We start from the raw sequence: 19,717 nt of genomic DNA on the forward strand, positions 1-19,717 counted from the left end.
ATGATACTTCTAGCAGGTTCGGCCTTCTTGGATCACCTATTATTAGCAAATACTGCCCAGGTGAAATTATAACCTTTATAACCAGCAAAAAAAAACACTTATAATAATCTGGTCTAGTGAAATTTAAAGCGCAATAAAACAATAATATTTCTAACGAGACGTAATAAGTATGATGCATCCTGTCTGATTGAATATATAAATAATTGCATCCTTTTATGAATAAGCAAATAAATTGCAATTTTTTTTTCTAGTTCTATTTGACCGTGGACCATAAATGTGTTCATGGCTCATCGACTACGAAAAAATGACATGAAACCGAAGCCAGTTCTTTAGCTCAAGGTTCGCCCAAGAAAATCAACGGTTCGTTAATTAATTGTAAATAATTATAATAATTAATTTATTAACGCTCGAGTGTGGAAATAATAGTTATTTGAAGCGTTGGCTGTTTGTTATGTTTACAGATATATAATTTCTTTGACAGCAAAGTGCTTAATAGAGGATGTGAAAATGGCGTGTTTTGTTAGGTGAATAACAATCTATTTTGGTATTTATGATTCAGATTGTAGGTTTTATGTTAATTTATTAAGAGATTTCGTATCTTTATAGACTTTTTTTGTTAATTTTACACATTTAATTGATGTTATTTATTAAGTTATGCCGTAAGAACATAATTAAATTATATTTTTTTATTTAATGAAATATTATGTAAATTGTCTAACCTTAATGTATCCTTGGACCCAATTATTTATACTGAAAAAGGGGTTATTTATAGTCAAACGTAAAGGAGCCATATAAGCCCTTTACCTTTACTCAATTTCTTACGCTTATCCTTTTATAGAATAACCGGTTTTATTATTGAATGAACTTTCGAAATTGATTTTTGCTTGAGTCCGGTTCCAGACTTCATTATGTTCATGCAAATATGTGAAGGGACTAATGCAAAGGGCGTCTACCTTAATAGCACAATATATTTCATCAACATTAATAAAATTTTCTAGTACATCAAAAATTTTATTTAATGTTCTAAAATATTCATTTTAAATTTGACTATTCCTGGAATACCTGGTAAACTAAACCTATTGAATTTTTTGTTTTTTGTGTGTTAATCCTCAGGTAAATTAATAGTTTTACCAATCGGTGGATAACATGTTAATTTTTCTTGTTGATTTTTGCTGGCTTTTGGAATTGGACATCAAAAAACGTCCTTATATAGCTTGACTTAAATTGTCAACAAAGTCCTGACCGTGGTGGAAATTCTTCTAATAATTATCTGCTCTACTGCACATTTTGTAGTAATAGTTGTATTAATTCAAATGTTCTGGTTTTAGACCATTTTCTTATTGCATGTAAGCTACGATTTATGGTTTCTTCTGTATTTAAAACAGCTCGGATAACAAAAAGAAAAAGTTCTTGTGTCACAGATAATATCAAATGCCTTAGGAATTATTATTTATATTTCTTTTAGGAATATACCTCTATCGAACTACAACCACAATATACCTCTATCGATTTTTTTGTAAATGCTGCATTTTCCGAAACTTCTGACCCTAAGTGAAAATTCGAGAAAATTCAAATTGCAGTCGGCAACACCAAATGAAGTGAAGTCAGCTTTGATTTTGATCAAATCGATGATACTCAAATTGATTTTTCATTTCCTCTTGACAATATGTTGGAAGCTAGTGATAAGATGTCCTATAACCCCATCTCGCTCGCAAAAGCTTCAAGTGAACACTGCTTAACTTTAAACCAAAGTAAAATATAAGATTTTTCATTTTAGTAGAATGCAATTTAGGGACACCTTTAAGAAATTTATTTAGGTTAATGGGAATGGTCTGAAACTGAATAAATATAATGTTGCTAAAAATTTTTGAAGTACTCTTGAATATTAAATTTAGATTTATTGAGCATATTGATAAATGTATAATGAGTGCCTTTATCAACCTAAAGTTACTTTATACTCAAAGGCAGCTCCTTGAAACTGAAAATATAAGGAAAGTTTTATGTGATGAGTCTTCTGTTACCTCATTTCATTTACTGCGGTTTTATATATTTTATATTATTTTTTATATGTGCCCCCTATCAAGTGAATCAGGTCATATTTAGTATATTCAAAACTGTTGCGTAAGATTTATAAATGGAATGAGACAATTTGATAGAGGTGGGTAGTAAAATTCGCGCAACGAAGTGGTTAAATAACTGAAAGATGGTTAGTTCATAGTCTGGTCATCTTCAGTAAAATTATCTTTAAAAAATGCCCCGATTATCTTTATCAGAAAATTAGGTTTAGGTATGATATTCGGGATTTGGAATTAACAAATAAATATCTCATAACATCTATTCGTTACAAAACAACTTTATTTGAAAGGAGTTTCAGCTATTGCGTTTATATATTATATAATAAAATTCATCCTGATATCTTCACTTCCTTTAGTCACAAGAAAAATTAGCAGACAAAGTTAGTCTCTAGACCTAAACCAACGAAGTCAAATTAATATGTTATTAATATTATGAAACTACATAATAATAATCATATTATTTTAAAATTTTCTGAATATTCTCAATAAAAATGAAAAATTAGCGAAAAAAGGATTTTTTTCTTCAACTTTATCCTCGGTGTCCTCTAGATTAATATCAAAAATTATAAAAATATTGAAAATCTTTATGTTCCTATACTATACATGTTTCACAGCTTCAACTTACTCATTAACACTAAAACTGTTGTTTAAAAGTTGCTAAAAACTACACAACTACTATAGGAAGAAAACTCTTATTTTCTATTGTGTGACATTCATTCATTGATAGTTTTATTTTTATTATTAACAAACATATAAGATCTTCATCGAGCTCAGAAATTACCAGTGATTCATTCAGAGCTATATAATTCTCAAGAGGAGTCTGTTGATATAGAGTTGAAGCAACATCTGTACTTGTTTCCAAATACTACAATTACAAAGCCATAAAATAGTCCATGAATATTCTCTTCATCTGTAGGAAATGGAAACAGCCTCTATTTCGAATCTGTGCTTAAGCAAAGATAATTATACTAACGAAGTTACTATTATATAGTTTATTATAGTATATTAATTTATTATAGTATATTATAGTTTATTGTAGTTTATTATATATATAGTTTACTATTATTTCCTTTGGCTTAAGATACATAATTAGAAGTCGTTTGTCACATACAAAATTAAATAAAATTGGTCAATAACAATATGTTGGTTTTACGGGTACGTCCCAGGTACGATTTCCTACAATTTTAAAATTAATAATAGAAGAACATCTAAAATTAAGCAATATTTATAGTCAGTCCATATCTCATATCAGAACTATCCATATCTAGTAACTATTTGAGAAGAATTTCTAATAAAGTTACATTGAGAAGTGGCAGAACTGAGAAGTTAATCTGATGGCAAATCATAAAACGACTTAAATTGTAATCTTTATATCTATATGAAAAAATAGAAAAAATAGATCCAATAACACCGTCATGGCAGATGAGTCTTTACGCTCCCCGTAATTACCTGGCTTAGCTTGGAACTCCTTTATTCCAAACAAGTAGCTGATCACACAAATTGCTCGTTTGCGCCTGTTCGTGATCCCTTATGTTTTTTTTCTTCACTTTTTCTTTGGTTTTCTGCTTCGTGTCACGCAAAATCCCGCTTAACATATTCTTTTACCATTTGACTGCCGTGCTAGCTTTCATTCTTTGAAACAAGTAGCTACTTGCGTTAGAATTGCTTTCTTTAGAGGTTTTCTTGGAATAATACCCCTTTCTTCAGAAATAAGGATTATTGTTTAGCTAAATCCTTTTTTCCTGTGATCCTGTTTCCTGTTTCCTGTAAGTTTGTTATCATTTTAAGTAGGGTCTTTTAATATACACACATACATAATTTATATAATTATTATTCTGATGTGTCTGGAGATCAAACTGCATTGCTTGCTGCAATCCGTATAAATCATATAGTGATGTTAAAACTCTGTTGACAGATTTATGCTAGATACCTGCGTCCTCTTCATCAGTTGTTATTATAGTCCTTGTGGTTTCAGTAAATAGTACAGGGAAGGAACTGGTAATAGAAGGCTATGTAGACGAGTTAAGGAATATTAAGTGTGAGGTAAGCTTGCAAAAAATCAGCCTGATACTTGACTGTCATCTTAAATGCTGGTGTTAGATTCATTCATCTCCTGAAGGAAAGTTTGGAATGCCATTAGGATCATCAGATGGACAGAGAACCATGCGGCAGTGCAGGTGATATAGGAGCATCTTAGCAGCACCAATCTTAGTCTCCGACCATCTAAAGGAGCAAAATGGTTAACTAAACATTAACATTTACACGAGATACTAATACGACTACTATTAACAGTGATATAAGAGGAATCCAACAGCTTTGTTTCTAGAACTTTGAATTTACTTTAATAATATGATTGTACTGGCAGTTTTGCTGTTGGAAGTAGTACAAATCTAGTCAGTCTTTTATCTGTTAGTAGTTCACATAAAAAGACGTGACTGATTTCCTTATTGTACACAAATTTTTAATTGCTAAAATCGAATAAGTGAAGTTAGAATTTACACCGATTTTATAAGCCTCAAATCAAAATGACAGAGAATTTTCTAGGATTTTTAATAGTATTATTAAATGTATAGGTTAATGTATAAGTTTTCGAATAAAAAAGACGGTTTTCTTATTTAATTTTTAGGTGCGTCCTTTAGCGGTGAAATGCGGAACTTAATTTTCATAATTTTCTCACGGCTACTTTTATGATTATAAAAAAAAATCCATTGTTGCCAGATGTACAGGTCCTGAGATACAGCCGTTTACCTCGCTTATCATTCCACCCCCCACATATTAATTATGTGCATAATTATTATGCTTCAGATGGTCCTTCTGATGGCTCAAACTGGATTATTTAATGCAATACTCATATAACTATGGTAAAACTCTGTTACCAGTTTTATAATACTGAATACCTTAATCCGCTTTATTAAAATCCTTTTTCCAGTTATTGTAAATTAAACGAAACGCAAAAAGAAAGATAATCCGGATTCCAGACATTAAGTGATTAGGTTAATTATGAATCGTCATGAAGCAGACAACGAATGGTAAAGTAATTAAAATTAAACGGATTGCGTTTTGCTTTGTGATTCTAAATTAAATTTATTTTTAGCCGCATTATCGTATAATATAAAAGGATTGTTCTTTCTAAGTCGTGTTTAATTTTTTCTAATCCGTTTTTAATAGTACATATGACTTGTTTTGTTTTACATGGGTACCATCTAATACAACAGAATACAGGCACGCATATTAAATTGTAACTTGCGAGAAGATTTCTTTTTATTCTCGGTAGATTCATATTGGTGGTACTGCTAGTTAGACTTGCTGCCATTAGATGTCTCGAATGGTACCACAAATTAGAAGTCCAACAAAAACAAGGACAGCACGTATTCGAAGGCACTTATTTCACATCAATTTTTTTTTCGTTTACTAATTTAGGTACTTTATTAGACCCCTCTATGAAGCCTTTCCTTACTTTACCGATATTTTATAAGTATCGTCATAGAACTGATGAAATTTTTATCTCAGCAATGATTTAAAAGATTCAATACCCTAGAGCCTCTACAACCGGAGAAATAAAAAGAATTTTTTTATTCGTTATTATCATAGAACTGATAAATTAATTATCCCAGTAGTGATTTAAGAGGGCTGTTTTAAAGCCGATGAAGAATGTCTCCATTTTACTACTATCGTAGAAGCTACAAAATAAAAAATCTTTGATAAAAATTATTATCTTAACAGTGATTTAGGAGGTTGGACCACCTATAGCCGGGAAATAATTTTTTTGTTCTATGAAGATAGTAAGAAGATACCAAGCTGATAATAATTATGTCCGCAGTGATTTAGGAGGTGCGGTAACCTGGAACAAGTATAAAAAGTTTGTTTTCATATTAGATATTAACATAAAATTATAAAATAAGGCAATAATAAAATAAGTCATTTTGAAAAGTCAGTATTTAGAAATCGATTAAAAATCGGTTTTTCTTTAGCCTAGAACTGATAAAATCTCAGTAGTGATTTTGACTACTTGGAACCACTAAAAAAATTGTATTTCTTACCGGTTTTGATGAGGTAAAATATTTATCTCAACAGTGATTTAAAGGATTCGATAACCTAGAACCAATTAAACAATGATTTTCTTGCTTATCGGCTTAGGAAAGATAAAACAATATTTTTGTTCTTTTAGAGGCTTGGGTGCAATAAAATATTTATTTAAAGAGTGTTTTAAAGGACTCAACAACTCCAAACCAACTCAAAGAGTATTTTTTCTTCTTATCGGCTTAGAATTTATAAAAAACGTACCTCAGCAGTTACTGAAAAAGTTCGACGATGCGGTACTATTGAACATATTTACCTCGACAATGATTTAATATATTTAACGCCCTATAGTAAAGCGGTGATGTGGTCACTTATGTACGGCTTAAATATTTATCTTAAAGGCGATTCAAATGATTCAGTGATCCAGAAACAATTTAGAAAACTGTTTTTTCTCTTATCGGCTTAGAACTAAAATTATATTTATCATAGCAGCAATTTTAAAGATTCGACAACTTAAAAAAAGTTAAAATGCGTTTTTTTCATAGTAAAACTGAAAAATAAATTTATACGTAAAATAAAATATTTATTCCCGAAGTGGCTTGAAATATTCAAAAATTTAGAACCGGAGGACAAAAACATGTTTTTCGTTAATTTTTTTATGAACAGATTACTTAATTATCTGAGCAGTGACTATAATATCCCAAGACTTAAATCCTACTTGCATACAAACTAAAAAACAGTGAAAAGTATGGTTTTTTCTTAGCTCAAAAGTGATTCACATTTGTGTTCTATCAACGGTTGTGTGCGATATTAAATAATTAATTTAAATATTTATCTCAATAGTGATTTTTAGGATTTAATGCCATAGAATCTGTAAAAATATTTATTTTTCCTTATCGGATCAAGGTGATAAAATAATGATCTTAGCTATGATAGGTCAATATTCCAAAACTAAACAGGGATTTAAAGTTTTCACTGACCCAAAATTATTTCAGAAACATATTTTTTGATTTATATACAGAGTTTTCCTTAAATAATGGTAAATAATTTAACAGCAGATCCCTTGTCAAAGAAGAATGAGGTCAAGAAAAATTTTCCTAGTGCGAAAGTCAAAGATAACCAAGATACAGGATGGCAAACTTAATGTAATTTTAAATATTTTTAATTTTGGCCATAAATTTAAAATTTATTCTTCTTTCAAAAATACCAGGATCGTTTCTGATTGCGTTACATCCAGCAATTATCCGATTTCTCAAATCTCCTACAGCTTCCACTGGTTTAGTATAAACCAATGACTTTAGGTGTTTGCATAGGAAATAATCCAGGGGCTTTAAGCCCGGGGATCGAGCAGGCCTCACGTGACGTCCGTCTCGACCAAAACAGATCTTTGTATGTTACTGTGAAAAACTGTCGAGCCAAAATGCAAAAATGCGCTGGTGCACCATCGTGCAGAAACTACATTGCAGTTTTTATATGCCAATGGTACATCCTTCAGAAACTAAGCTAGCATTTGTTCCAAACAGTTGCAGTATACCTCGCAGTAAGTCATCCTGGCAGAAATACCGGTCCAGTTAAGAAGTCACCTAGAATTCCCACTCAAACATTTAACGAGAACTGATGTTGAAAGCGATTTTCAAACTCAAGTTTTTTCGGCTACATTAGTTAAAGCTCTCAATAGGTTATCCTAAATTTATGTAAGTCAAAACTATAATATCAATTTTTTGACATATTTCATTCTCTCAATACATCAATTTTTGCCTTGAACTTGACCAATGTTTTGCAGTAGCCTAGTGAAGAACAAGAACTTAAAAGAAAAAATTCTTTTGATACGCTAGAATTAACAATATATTCTCAAGGCTGTCATGCGCGCACAAGTTCACGCTCACCACACATCATCGGAAGATGGTTCTCTTGGTACCGTTATGAATGGGTACTCGAGCACCAGTACGTCAGTGTAACCTGGTACTGACCGCTTTCTTGGCGTGCGGTGCCAAAGGACTAATGTCCGTCGATATAGGGTATTTTAGTTTAAGTGAGAAAAACATGAGTGATGAAAGGGACGAGGAAACAACCAACAGAACGAGTGAGAAAAGTGACAATGAAATAACCAAGGACGAAAACGATGTTAATAAGGTGCGTAAAATAAGTGAAATTGCTCAGTGGGTTTGAAAGTAGTACAATGAAACATGAATCTAACGTTTAAACTGGGACATGATACAAGATCATCCGTTGCATGTAAACACTATTTATGTTAATTCATTTTTTTTCATTAATTGATTTTTTTTAAGAGAAATTGTAGATCTAATGATTCAGGCTACTGCTTTTTACCAGTTAACCATCGTTACATTAAATATTTTCTGTCACAACTACCTACAATAATATATAAATAAACAAAGAAAAACAATTTTTTCACAATTTTTAATAACCTGTATACATTTTGACACACTAATCTTCATCATCATAAGGATTAACCGTAGGTAAAGGGACAAACTAGTATTACTTTCTTCATAAGCACTATCACAGAATAACATATTGATCAAACTCCAATTTAAGGTGAATCTTATCCATTATGAAACATAATTTCTTGCAACTAGTGTTAAAAATTATTCGGCCTACAATCGTTAATTCTATGAAATCTGGATCTAGATTCGGGCTAATAAAGTAACTTATAAATTCAGTAAATTATTAGAATCGACGTTTTTGTTAGCATATGATCATCACCAATATAATTTTTATGTTGAAGAAGTTAGAAGTCAATGATATATTTCAAATTCAAAATGTACATTTACAATAGTTATATTAGAAAAAACAGTTCATAAAACAGTCTGTTGTGCATTCAGAGAAAATCTCAAGGATTGTGGAGTCATACAGGGATCAGTTGTTGGCTACTCGGTCAATCTTGTTTTTGGTATATATTGTATATATACCAAAAACAAGATTAGTATATATAGTATGTGTATATGTAGTGTGTGATTTAGCAAGTCTCCCTTTACAAAATTTTGAAGTAACTAAGTATCTGCGCATTCTGATTGATCAAGAAGTACGCTTTGAAGACCTTAGATATTCTATATACTATTATATAGAAACCTTTCATTAGGATGTTTTGCTATAAGGGTGGTAAGGAAGGAATTGGGACGTCAACTGGCATGGACAGTATATTTCTCATTATTTGAGTCGTACATTATGGTCGTTGGTATGGAATACCATTCTGGGGGGGCTTAAAATAACGGACTTTTGAATATGGTTTTATGATCCAAAAGAAAGCTGTTTATTTTATTACTGAAATAAATCAAAGAGCTTGGTGCACCACACTTTATTAAACTAAAAATATTAACTTTACATCTTTATTCAAAGTAGAAGCTTCTACTTTTACGTTTAAAAATCGTTTTCCACTAATGGGTCCACAACACACGGCAAATTTTACCTTCTGCCTTTACTGCTTCCAAGATCTGCACTGGTAAAAAAGTCACTTATATGTGAAAGCAGGAAAGTATTTAATAATTTACCACCAAATCTGAAAACACTGTATTGATTATGATTAATATGGTATGAAAGAATTCTACCAGAATGCACTTTTTTAATTTAACTATATTTTGGTTTTATTGTGATGTTTGTCTGTTAATGTAATATGATATCAATGTTTGAATTTTTTTATTCTTTATATTTAGATTATTATTTTGAATTGTTATGTTTTTGCATGGATTGTATATATTTAATGGTTTCTGTTCACTTATACATACCAATCTTGCTTTGTCAACAGAATTTTCAATTTCTCGACTAACAAAGCAAACAAAATGAAAAAATAAATAAAAAGAAAAATTATATGAGTAAAAAAATAAAATAATTGGCAACCGCAGTATTTCAGTATGCACTAGCTCGCAATGATTCAGTGCGAACTATTACCAAAAGTACATAGCCTGAATAGCGTTAACTCCCCAGCACTGTAAATCTCCAAAATAGTTTTCCCATAAAAACTCCTTTAGAATGTTTGGCTGGTAATCCTTTACATGTCTAAGCAGTTTTTTAACAGTTCAATAAAATAAATGCTCTTTTGTGCTTCAGGAGTTCGCATTCTTTCAAGACAAAAAATTTCTCGTTTTCTGGTAGGATAACTATGCACTTTTTCCGTCAGAACAAGATTAATCCTTATGCGCAATTGACACAATATCATAATATACAAATCTGGATAATGTACCGAGTACTCCTCTCCATCGATGGTCACTCTCGATTGCATAAAGGCACGGCAACAGCAAACATATATTTCACAACTCTTGCAAAATACAAGAATATGTGTTTGTTGTTGGATAAAGAGATGTTGGACTTGCATTTCACCCATATGAAACTCAAGTAGGACAAACGCGAATTGATAAATGAATAGTAAACCGTACTAAATTGAGATATATTTAGATACTTAGCAATTCCTCCAAGCATACCAGCTGCTGAGGCTATTTTATGGCTCACTTGCAATATATGTTTTCCCATGTAAGGCGATTATCTACAGAATCGCAATGCGCATTAATGCCTATATATTTTTAATAACCTAATATAGGAAAAAACTGATCATAATGAAAATTGTTCAGTAAATTATCCCCCATCCTGCTACCTGCATTAATTTTCTGAAAGTTGGTATCCATTAAAAATTAATGCTAATCATAAAAACCCTATACAACTCGAAGAATAAAAAAATTTCTTTGTGCCTTATGCATTATGAATATAAACATGGCTACAAGGGGTCCAGAATAGAAATGGTACATATTTTAAATTCAAAATAATGGCATGTAGGCGTTATGTTGATAAATAAAAAAGAGGCAAGTAATGTGACAAGTGAAACGTCCGGGCGAAACGCAAAGATTTTTTTTCAAGGGTTGGATTTTGCAGATTTAAATTTTTATATCGAAATATTAATTTAAATAACCATTTTTCAAGCTTGACGCCATATTAAAAAGTCATCTGGAAGATAATACAATTATCGTCTCTATCTATTCAAGGAATAACTGTGAGATGTATTCTCCTAGCTCTCTTTCTAGGATATCTATTATGTCAAGTAAATATACAGGTTTTATAATTAAAAAAAAGTTCGTATTTGTTCCATCAACAAAAAACAAAGTTTTTTTTTTCAAATGCAACACTGCATGTCATTGCATATTTGGATTCTACTGGGAAAATCTATGATTTTTTTGTGTTTTAAATTTTCGCCAATTTTTAACTAATTACAAGTACTACGGGCATGCATAAATGGTAAACCTAATACCTCTACGATTTAAGTCAAACTCCATAAAAAAGGATCTAAGATGGACTCGGAGAATTAACGGTCGATTTCTTTACACCCAATTTTTGGTCAAATCATGGCTTTAGACATTAACACTCAATATATATAATGGTCAGGGACTTGTGTGGCAAGTTTATAGAGGGTACACTTTCCACTGTCAGGTAACATTTTACGATTTGTCAAAATCGTAATCATTTGTCGTCGATTGTGTTGAGCATACTTCTTCAAAAGTTCATCTATTATAGATTTGACAATTCAAGTATTAACTTGCTCCAATTAACAGACACAAGTGAATATGTTCATTTTGTGAGTCCTAGAGTTTACTCATGACACATGGAGTGCCGCAGAGCTCTGTTCTTGGGCCCATTATCTTTGTATGTCTCGTCTGTCAATGATCTTCCCAGCTGTAATTCTAATTAATAGTCTTAATTGCTGCTAGCAGTATTTATATTACAGCTGATCATGCAGTGACCTGGGGGAGTGGGCGGCCTCAATTGAGCTAAAATCTGACCAAAAAGAACAAAACCAAAAACCATTTCTTTCCCTTCTCTATTCCTTTAGAGAATATAGTCACGGTCAACAGACTTTGGATGAAGTTGTAACTCTCCTTGATGTCACTCTGGATTCGGGAATGATCTGGTGGTTTATTCCACATAATCCATAAAATCCACGATGAAATCTTGTTTGTTCCACAGGTTGATAGTAATCTAATTTATTTTTCAGTCAAGTTGGTTATAATTAGAGTGAACAATTTGTACCGTGACTTAAAGGCTTTATTGGTCGGTGAATGCTTTATTGGTCTGCTTTTTTGTGAATCCTGCTTCAATGGAATTATGCTAATTCAAAACTTTACAATTGAACAGACAGATTAGGAAGCTTTTTTTTAGTAGAAGCACAGATTAACCTAGCCACGCAAAGCTAGCTAGCCAGCTTTTGTATTTTTGGTTTTTAATGCTAATTCTATTTCCTCTATCAGGAAGCTCTTCGGATGTCAGGTTCAGGGTTTTTTCGTCACTATCATCATACTGACTTTTGTAAAGGAGTTTATAGGATTCCTCCACTAAATTTAATTTCCATTCTTTGGTCGTAAGTTCTCCATCTTTGTTTCTCATTTTGCCTATTTCTTTCCTTCCATTCGTAATTTCTTAGGAGTACCTTCATGCTTTTCTTGTTATATTTCGTTTCATTTCTCTCAATTATTTATTCCCCCTTGTATCTCTTTTTACTGCTTTGGAGATTGGTCTGTTTATTTCCCTTTGCTCTTCCTCTGTGGTTTCTTCTTCACTACTTTTGTTTTTTCTATCTTGCATTAGTTCTCTAATTTCTTCGCTTATCCCTTCGTCTTTTTGGTTGCTGGGGAATGTTTATCTTTGCTTGTTGTCAAGGCCTTCATTACAGTATCGTTTAAAGTATTTATCTTAAGGGACTTAGTAGCTGCTTGGAAATAAACTGGAGGTGTTATGGATACCTCCAGTAGCAAATACCTTCTGCCCAAGAGCTCTGTATTTCCTCTTATATCGTCATTTTCCTTATAGGTTATTGGAACGGATGGATTAGGACCGACCGTAGCAGTAACATCCATAATCCTTGTACGCGTTAGCTGGTATCTCTATCAAAAGATCATACTAATTATTCATTGCCTTTGTAATTAAGTACTGTTTGTTTAATTGATGTATAATATTTTATAAGAGTGATTGCCAATCAGAACTATATTGCAATTTACATTTCAGAAAACTGAGAATTCTTACCCTGAATTGTGCTTTATTTTCCTATGCCTCCTATTTGTTAGGGACAATTCTGAAGAATTTTTAACCCCTGCTGATATTCATGTACACTAAAACAGGAACAAGGATTCCTTGGTACTGCGGTATTAGAGGCTTTGCAGATCCCGTTATGGAGTACAATTTTATATGTGAAAACAGATTTTTAATAGAGACAGAATGTATTAAGAATCTGCCTCTTTTTGCATTGAAGGCCAAGACTAAAAAAGCTTTTTCTCAAAAATTCCTTTAAGGTCACATTTTCATATACCAGATAATTCAGAAATTACCTTTTTTTTGCCACATTCTATATACATAAGCCAATTCAGTTTTTCTTTTTGAATTTAAAAGCTCCAAAATTAAATTATAACTTTTTGTGAGCTTAAATATTCGAGATTACCATAGAGATGCATTTATTCATATTCAGTGATAGTTTGTGATATCTGAGCCATTGATCTATTTTATAAGTTGTGTCGCTATAACATTTTCCAGTGATTTGAGATCTCTTGTTGCATATAGTCACCCAGTATCATCAAGATATTAATATACAGTAGACGCCAATAGTAAGTTTGACCTTGAATTTATATACATATATTAAGAATAATGTTGGTCCCGGTATAGACCCTTGTTGTACCTCAGACATTTTCCACTGAACTGAAAACAATATTACGTTTAAACTGAGAACATCGAAATGCCTTTCAATGTTCTAAGCGTTTAAACATGAGTCATGGCCGACGTATCAAAGCTTTTCGTAGGTAGGTCTACTTATGCAGATAAACAATACAAGTTTTTCTAGAGTAAGTATTATTTTATCATTTATAGAACTAATTATGTGTAAAGAATGTACATACCACTCTAAGGGTCATCCTAATTACAACTATCAATAAAACGACTTAGAAATTATTGAAACGGACGTTTTCTCTTAGTATGCAAGAAAGAAAAAAATACTTAAAAAATGCAGAAATGCAATAGTATTTCAAAAATAAATTTGTTTTATGCACACACAGCTTGCAAATTGAAATTGACGTATTGGCCAATAATTGGTCATCATCAATAAGACTTTTAAGTAATAATAAAACCTACAGGCATACAATAGTTTTTCCCTATCAAGTAGTATAACATCTGTACAGAATGCATCTACGCGTATTAAAACAAAAGAGTTAACTCAAAAACTTAATTCAGATAAATCTGGTTAAATTCAGGTAACAAGAAAACGACTTGGAAATTGAATTATTAGAATCCTCGCTTTGGCAATTAAGAGATCATCATTTTCGCATAGTAAGAGAGGACAAAAAATGAAACTACAGTCGTGCATTTTTATTTATTTTTGAAAATTTAAATTAGTGCTGTAACGATTCTTCTGTAACGATTATCAACTTAATTAGGACAAATTTGTCAAAAAAATAAAACTTAACACATTTTAATTATTGAAATGAACGTTTTGGCTTATGTGCTCAGTGCTCTGCTCAATATCAGTTTTTTTTCCATAATAGGAACAAAAGGGAAAACATTTAAAATGGAGACAATATGTTTAAACACATACCAAAGTTAAAACATTTATGATAAAACAAAAATTTAAACTTTGTTTAACGACAATGCTTGTTTTTTTCTTATTTTAACGAGTACTGGCATCCCTGAGATACCTTCATGACATTGTTTAACACCCTGTATAGTATATAGATATATAATATCATGTTCATCACAAAACCTTTTTTTTGCAAATAATTGATCTTTGTTTTTTTGTTCCTTGTTTCCAGAAGAAACCTAGCTATTAATTTTTTCTCCAATCTAGAATAAAATCATACATACAATTGCATATGTAAAAGCATGTAATTAAATAAAATCATAAAATGTTTAACAAACTAATAAATTATTTAAAATTTGCAGTAATTTAATATATTGGCCACTTAATTTAATATTCTGGTCACCAAAATAACATATTAAGCTTTCACCTATCGCAAACAATTGATTAATCATCATCGAAATTTGCATGTATAATTTTCGTTGAATTGTGTCTTTTTACAAATCTAATAATAAACTTGTTTGGAATGTAGAAAAGAAAGTAAGCAAGAATTTTGGAAAAGAATAAAATAGAAAACTGATTCACCCGATATCTGTAAAAGATCTTTACAAAAACCTACCACATAATGATTAAAAAAGTTCGTTATATACTCTTTAAACCAAACTTATCGCAGTTCAAAATTATTTAGTTTGGGCATTAGATGGCAAAATAATTTAAAAATGTAAAGAAAATCTAATGCTAAAACTAACCAACTTTTAGTAAGCTAGTAGGCTTTTTAAAAAAACATAATGTATTGCTTATGTGTTTTTTGTAAATGTTTGCCCGTCAAAAGCCAAAAGATCAAGTTATATAATAATAATAGTATTAACATATGATAATCCAAGGCACTCAAAAACATCTTGAATTTCCAAAACCTTGTATTTCTTACCACACAAATTTAATGCTTTTTTTACCCTCTTATTCAGCACATATATTGAACCGATAATGATATCTTAATTCGATATACCCATGATGGATCATGCAAATGTATTCCTATATAATATAATTTAAAAATAAGTAAATACAAAATGATGTTTTTTTAATATAATAAGATAAACTACGGCAGAAAAACACAATTTCTAGATGATCCAGACTGAAATTTGGAAATGAATTGATGATATATCTTTTGTTGAGGCAGAGGTGGAGGAGTTGTAACGTATTATAAAAATTATTTACACATTATTGGATACCGTGCACCTTCATTTTAATTTTAATGATTTTCAAACCGCCTTGGAGGAGCAAATTAAATTACCAAAAACCGATAATTTTTTTTGCATGGAAATTTTCAATGTTAAGTTACTAAATGTCTTTACTTTTTAACTATTGATTTTAATAGCCTTGTTTATTCAACTATATAATCAACCCTATAAGAATTGCTACTAGCAGTCAAACCTTCTTGGATCTCATTAGTATTCAGATGAACTTTCTTTGACAACATCAGATAAGAGCTCAGTGCAACATATTATATAATATCTTATATAATATTTGATCAGATCTGCAATCGGTTACAGAAAAGGTTTTTTTTGACATACCAACTGGCCAGCTTCTCTCTTTATCGTAAAGTAGGAAAAAACAAATTAATAAAAAAAATCAGTTCAAATTTAAAACCAATAATATTTTAAGTCTACTGAGATCAGACCAAATTCAACTGAAAACACGTAAACACTTTACTTAGTTAAAGATGTTAACTTTTGTTACAAATAATACCAATTTACATATATATGAAACCTATACACCCTAAAATTAATGCTATTATTAAGTAACTCTGTATCGTCTTTATTCTACTACAATAAAATTTCTACTACTTTATTCTACTACAGAAAAGGTAAAACTTATTAATGACAACCTAACGATATAAATCAATCTTCACATTCCTATAAAAACATCGAAGTTTACTAAAAAAACGACCTCTAAATAAATGACACGATTCGTGAAATCATTAACGATCGCTTCAAAAAAACTAAACTGGAAGTCCTTATGTAATTTAACAATCGTGTTTGCATACTATTAAAATCCTTCGTTTATAAAATTGAAAAAATATTATTGAAATTCACAATTTATTAATTGCAACTTTAAAATATGTTGACTTCCGTGATAGTTCCTTAAAACTAATAAATATCTACTTGATCAATAGGTACCAATATGTTTGCTACTAAAATATTAAACTATTCAACTTTTATTGGAGATACTTGGTCCTCTGATGTTCTTTCTATATTATCATATCATTCGGTTATTACTTGGATCGTTTTTATGCCAATTATAATCAGCTCTATCTATCCTCTAAAGAATCAGATTTGACAGTTGCTCTAGAAAAACTAAATATTGACCTTCAAAAATTATTTTTATTATCTTAAAAGTACTGTCTGCTTCTAAATTCCACCAAGACGAGGGTCATGCTTTTCGGGTAAAAGCAAGCAAGAGAGCGAGTTACAAAATCATCAACAATTTACAAAGTGATAACTAAATATTTTCCCTTTTCTAGGTGATTTACCGACCAATACCTCTACCCCACGAACCACCTTTAATAGAAAGACTCTTCTCAACATACTGGGGCCTCTCCATTGTCTTCGGAGGAGTCTCCATTCTCACAATCCTGTTCATAGCAGCTGATGAATGTAGACAATGCTTTAGCAAGGCTGGAAATTTGGAATATCCAGTCTCATTGTCGAAGAAATTCTGGGCATATGGAAAAAATATTGAGGGCGGGCACCTTAAGGAGGTTTATACCGTTTTGGGGAGGTTGGGCTACAAACAAGATCAAAATCCTGGTAATTTTATAGATTTAAATGTAATAATACTCTGTAATAATTTTTTAATGGTATTTCAGGTGAGAATTGGGATCTACTCTGGTCTCACGACTATCCATTTAGATCTCTTAAATCTGAACTTTATAACCTCAAGCCGTACCAGAAAGTAAACCATTTTCCTGGATGCGGTTATATTACTAATAAAGTTGACTTGGCGACCAGTGGGTTACCTTACATCCCACCCGCTTTTAAACTACCAGAGCAAAAAGAACAACTCTTGGAATACTCAAAGACGCATCCCAATAGGACTTTTGTGCAAAAAAACAACGACCATAGAAATATTAAGATCGAAAGGTTGCAGAACATCGATTTGGACAAGAGTGGTACTTTCGTGCAAGATTTTATTGATAAGCCCCTCTTGATTAACGGACATAAGTTTGACATTGGGATTTATACAATTGTTACTTCCATTGATCCTTTGAGAGTGTATATTTATAATGGAGAGGCTCTATTAAGGTAAGCTGAAGTAATCCAGGAGCTTTTTGGGGAAAAATGGCCAAAAGAAATTACTGATAATTTTCCTACCTTTGCCGCTAGAGGGTGTATTATCCCCATATATAGTTACAAAGAAATACTATTTCTATAGTTGTTTATTTGATAAACTTATTACCATTGATAAACCCTATTAACTACCTACCCGATTTGTCCTTTAAGCTACTAGATTATTTATTGCTGAGATATAGTACCTCGTCGCCCTTAATAAAACATTCTTTATATTCAATAAGTTGTGTTAAATTTTTAGGTTTTGTCCTCAAAAATACTACCCATTTGATCCAACGAATTTGGACAAATATGTTGTAGGCGACGACTACCTTCCAATTTGGGAAGTGCCTGCGCTAGACTACTATTACAATCAATTAGGTTTTGGAATGAGAGAAAGTCTTAACGCGCATCTACGAAGTCTGGGAATGGATCCCAGTAATATTTGGACTCAGATTGAAGACTCCATTAGACAGGTTTTGTTAGCAAAAGAGCCTCTGATTGCTAACGTACTAAAAAGGTATTAAATAGATAACATAAATTAAATATAATACGATTACTTCTTCTTTATCTTCTTCGTCCCTTTTTCTTTTTTACATAGTGTCAAAGATGTAAGTATGGTTTATAAAACTCTATACACTGTACCTAACAAATCCTGGAATCCCTAATAATTAATCCTTGGTAGGTGATGAATCTATGTTTTATCAATCTATAAGTTATATCCTTCCTATTGTGATGTTAAATACTACTGAGAATATTATTGCTTAGGAGTTCTGTCTTTTTTTGTTGTCGTATCTAACAATTAAACCACATTACTGACTTATCTTTTAATTAGGTTTAAATACAAAAGCAACTTCTTTGAAATGATGCGCTTCGACTTCGTTATAGACGAAAATCTAAATATTTACCTGCTGGAAGCCAATATGAGTCCAAACTTATCCTCAGCTCACTTTCCACCCAACAGACTGCTATACCAGCAAGTTTTGTATAACGTTCTCGGATTAGTGGGAGTAGGAGAAAGGATACAAAAGGGTAGCTTAGAACCTAGGTAACACCTTTGATAATATTGTAAGAACTTAAAAATAATTCTTCTATTAATTAGATCCAAAGAAGATGAAGCGATGATAGTATCAGACAAACATTTGGCCACTTATCCAGAAAAATGCAACAGCCAAATGTGCAAAACCAGCTGCGTTTCACCGGAGTGCCAGTTATGCAAACCATGTCTTTCGCCTGAAACTAGAAAATATTTGGTGCAAGCCTTTAAAGAGCATTTGAATCGTGGGGATTGTAAAAGGGTGTTTCCTCCTATAGAGGTAAAAAATGTTTTTTAGGGTAGCAAATGCTTGAATTTATTATTTTTAGTCACGTGAAGAAGCTTTAAAGCCAGTTAGTGACAATTATTCTGCAGAAAACCAGTTGCATTACAAGTGGTTTAAAGGCAAATGTCTTTTGGATAGTACTTGGTGTTGAAACTTCTTGCCGGAATATATTAGAAGCAAATGTTTTATTTTCCAATAAAGTGACTTTATTAAATTTTTAATTCAGATAAAATGTAAGATTTTCACCATATTTATTTTATTTATGTATAATGTAAAAAATCTAGTAGTCTGTTAATAAAAAGAGCTGTTATTCAGTTTTTTTTTAATCAATGACCGAAGGGCCTCCTCGCAATATAAAAACAGAATGACTTAAGTTTAAGAATATATGAAGTCTCAGTCTCAGGAAACCACAGGTAACCACAT

General features: G+C 31.4%; 1 protein-coding gene across 1 annotated transcript; it reads left to right on the plus strand.

The window, feature by feature from the left end:
• Positions 1–7,989: 7,989 nt before the first annotated feature.
• On the plus strand, positions 7,990–19,608 carry LOC126742930 (probable tubulin polyglutamylase ttll-15). The gene is made up of 7 exons (XM_050449811.1): positions 7,990–8,228; positions 17,168–17,453; positions 17,513–17,948; positions 18,235–18,492; positions 18,808–19,020; positions 19,075–19,288; positions 19,338–19,608. Exons 1-7 carry the CDS (start codon positions 8,022–8,024, stop codon positions 19,443–19,445), a joined length of 1,722 nt encoding a protein of 573 aa, XP_050305768.1. The 5' UTR covers positions 7,990–8,021; the 3' UTR covers positions 19,446–19,608.
• The last annotated feature ends 109 nt before the right edge of the window (positions 19,609–19,717 follow it).

The sequence above is a fragment of the Anthonomus grandis genome, chromosome 12 (assembly GCF_022605725.1).
Source record: "Anthonomus grandis grandis chromosome 12, icAntGran1.3, whole genome shotgun sequence".
Taxonomy (NCBI): Eukaryota; Metazoa; Arthropoda; class Insecta; order Coleoptera; family Curculionidae; genus Anthonomus; species Anthonomus grandis.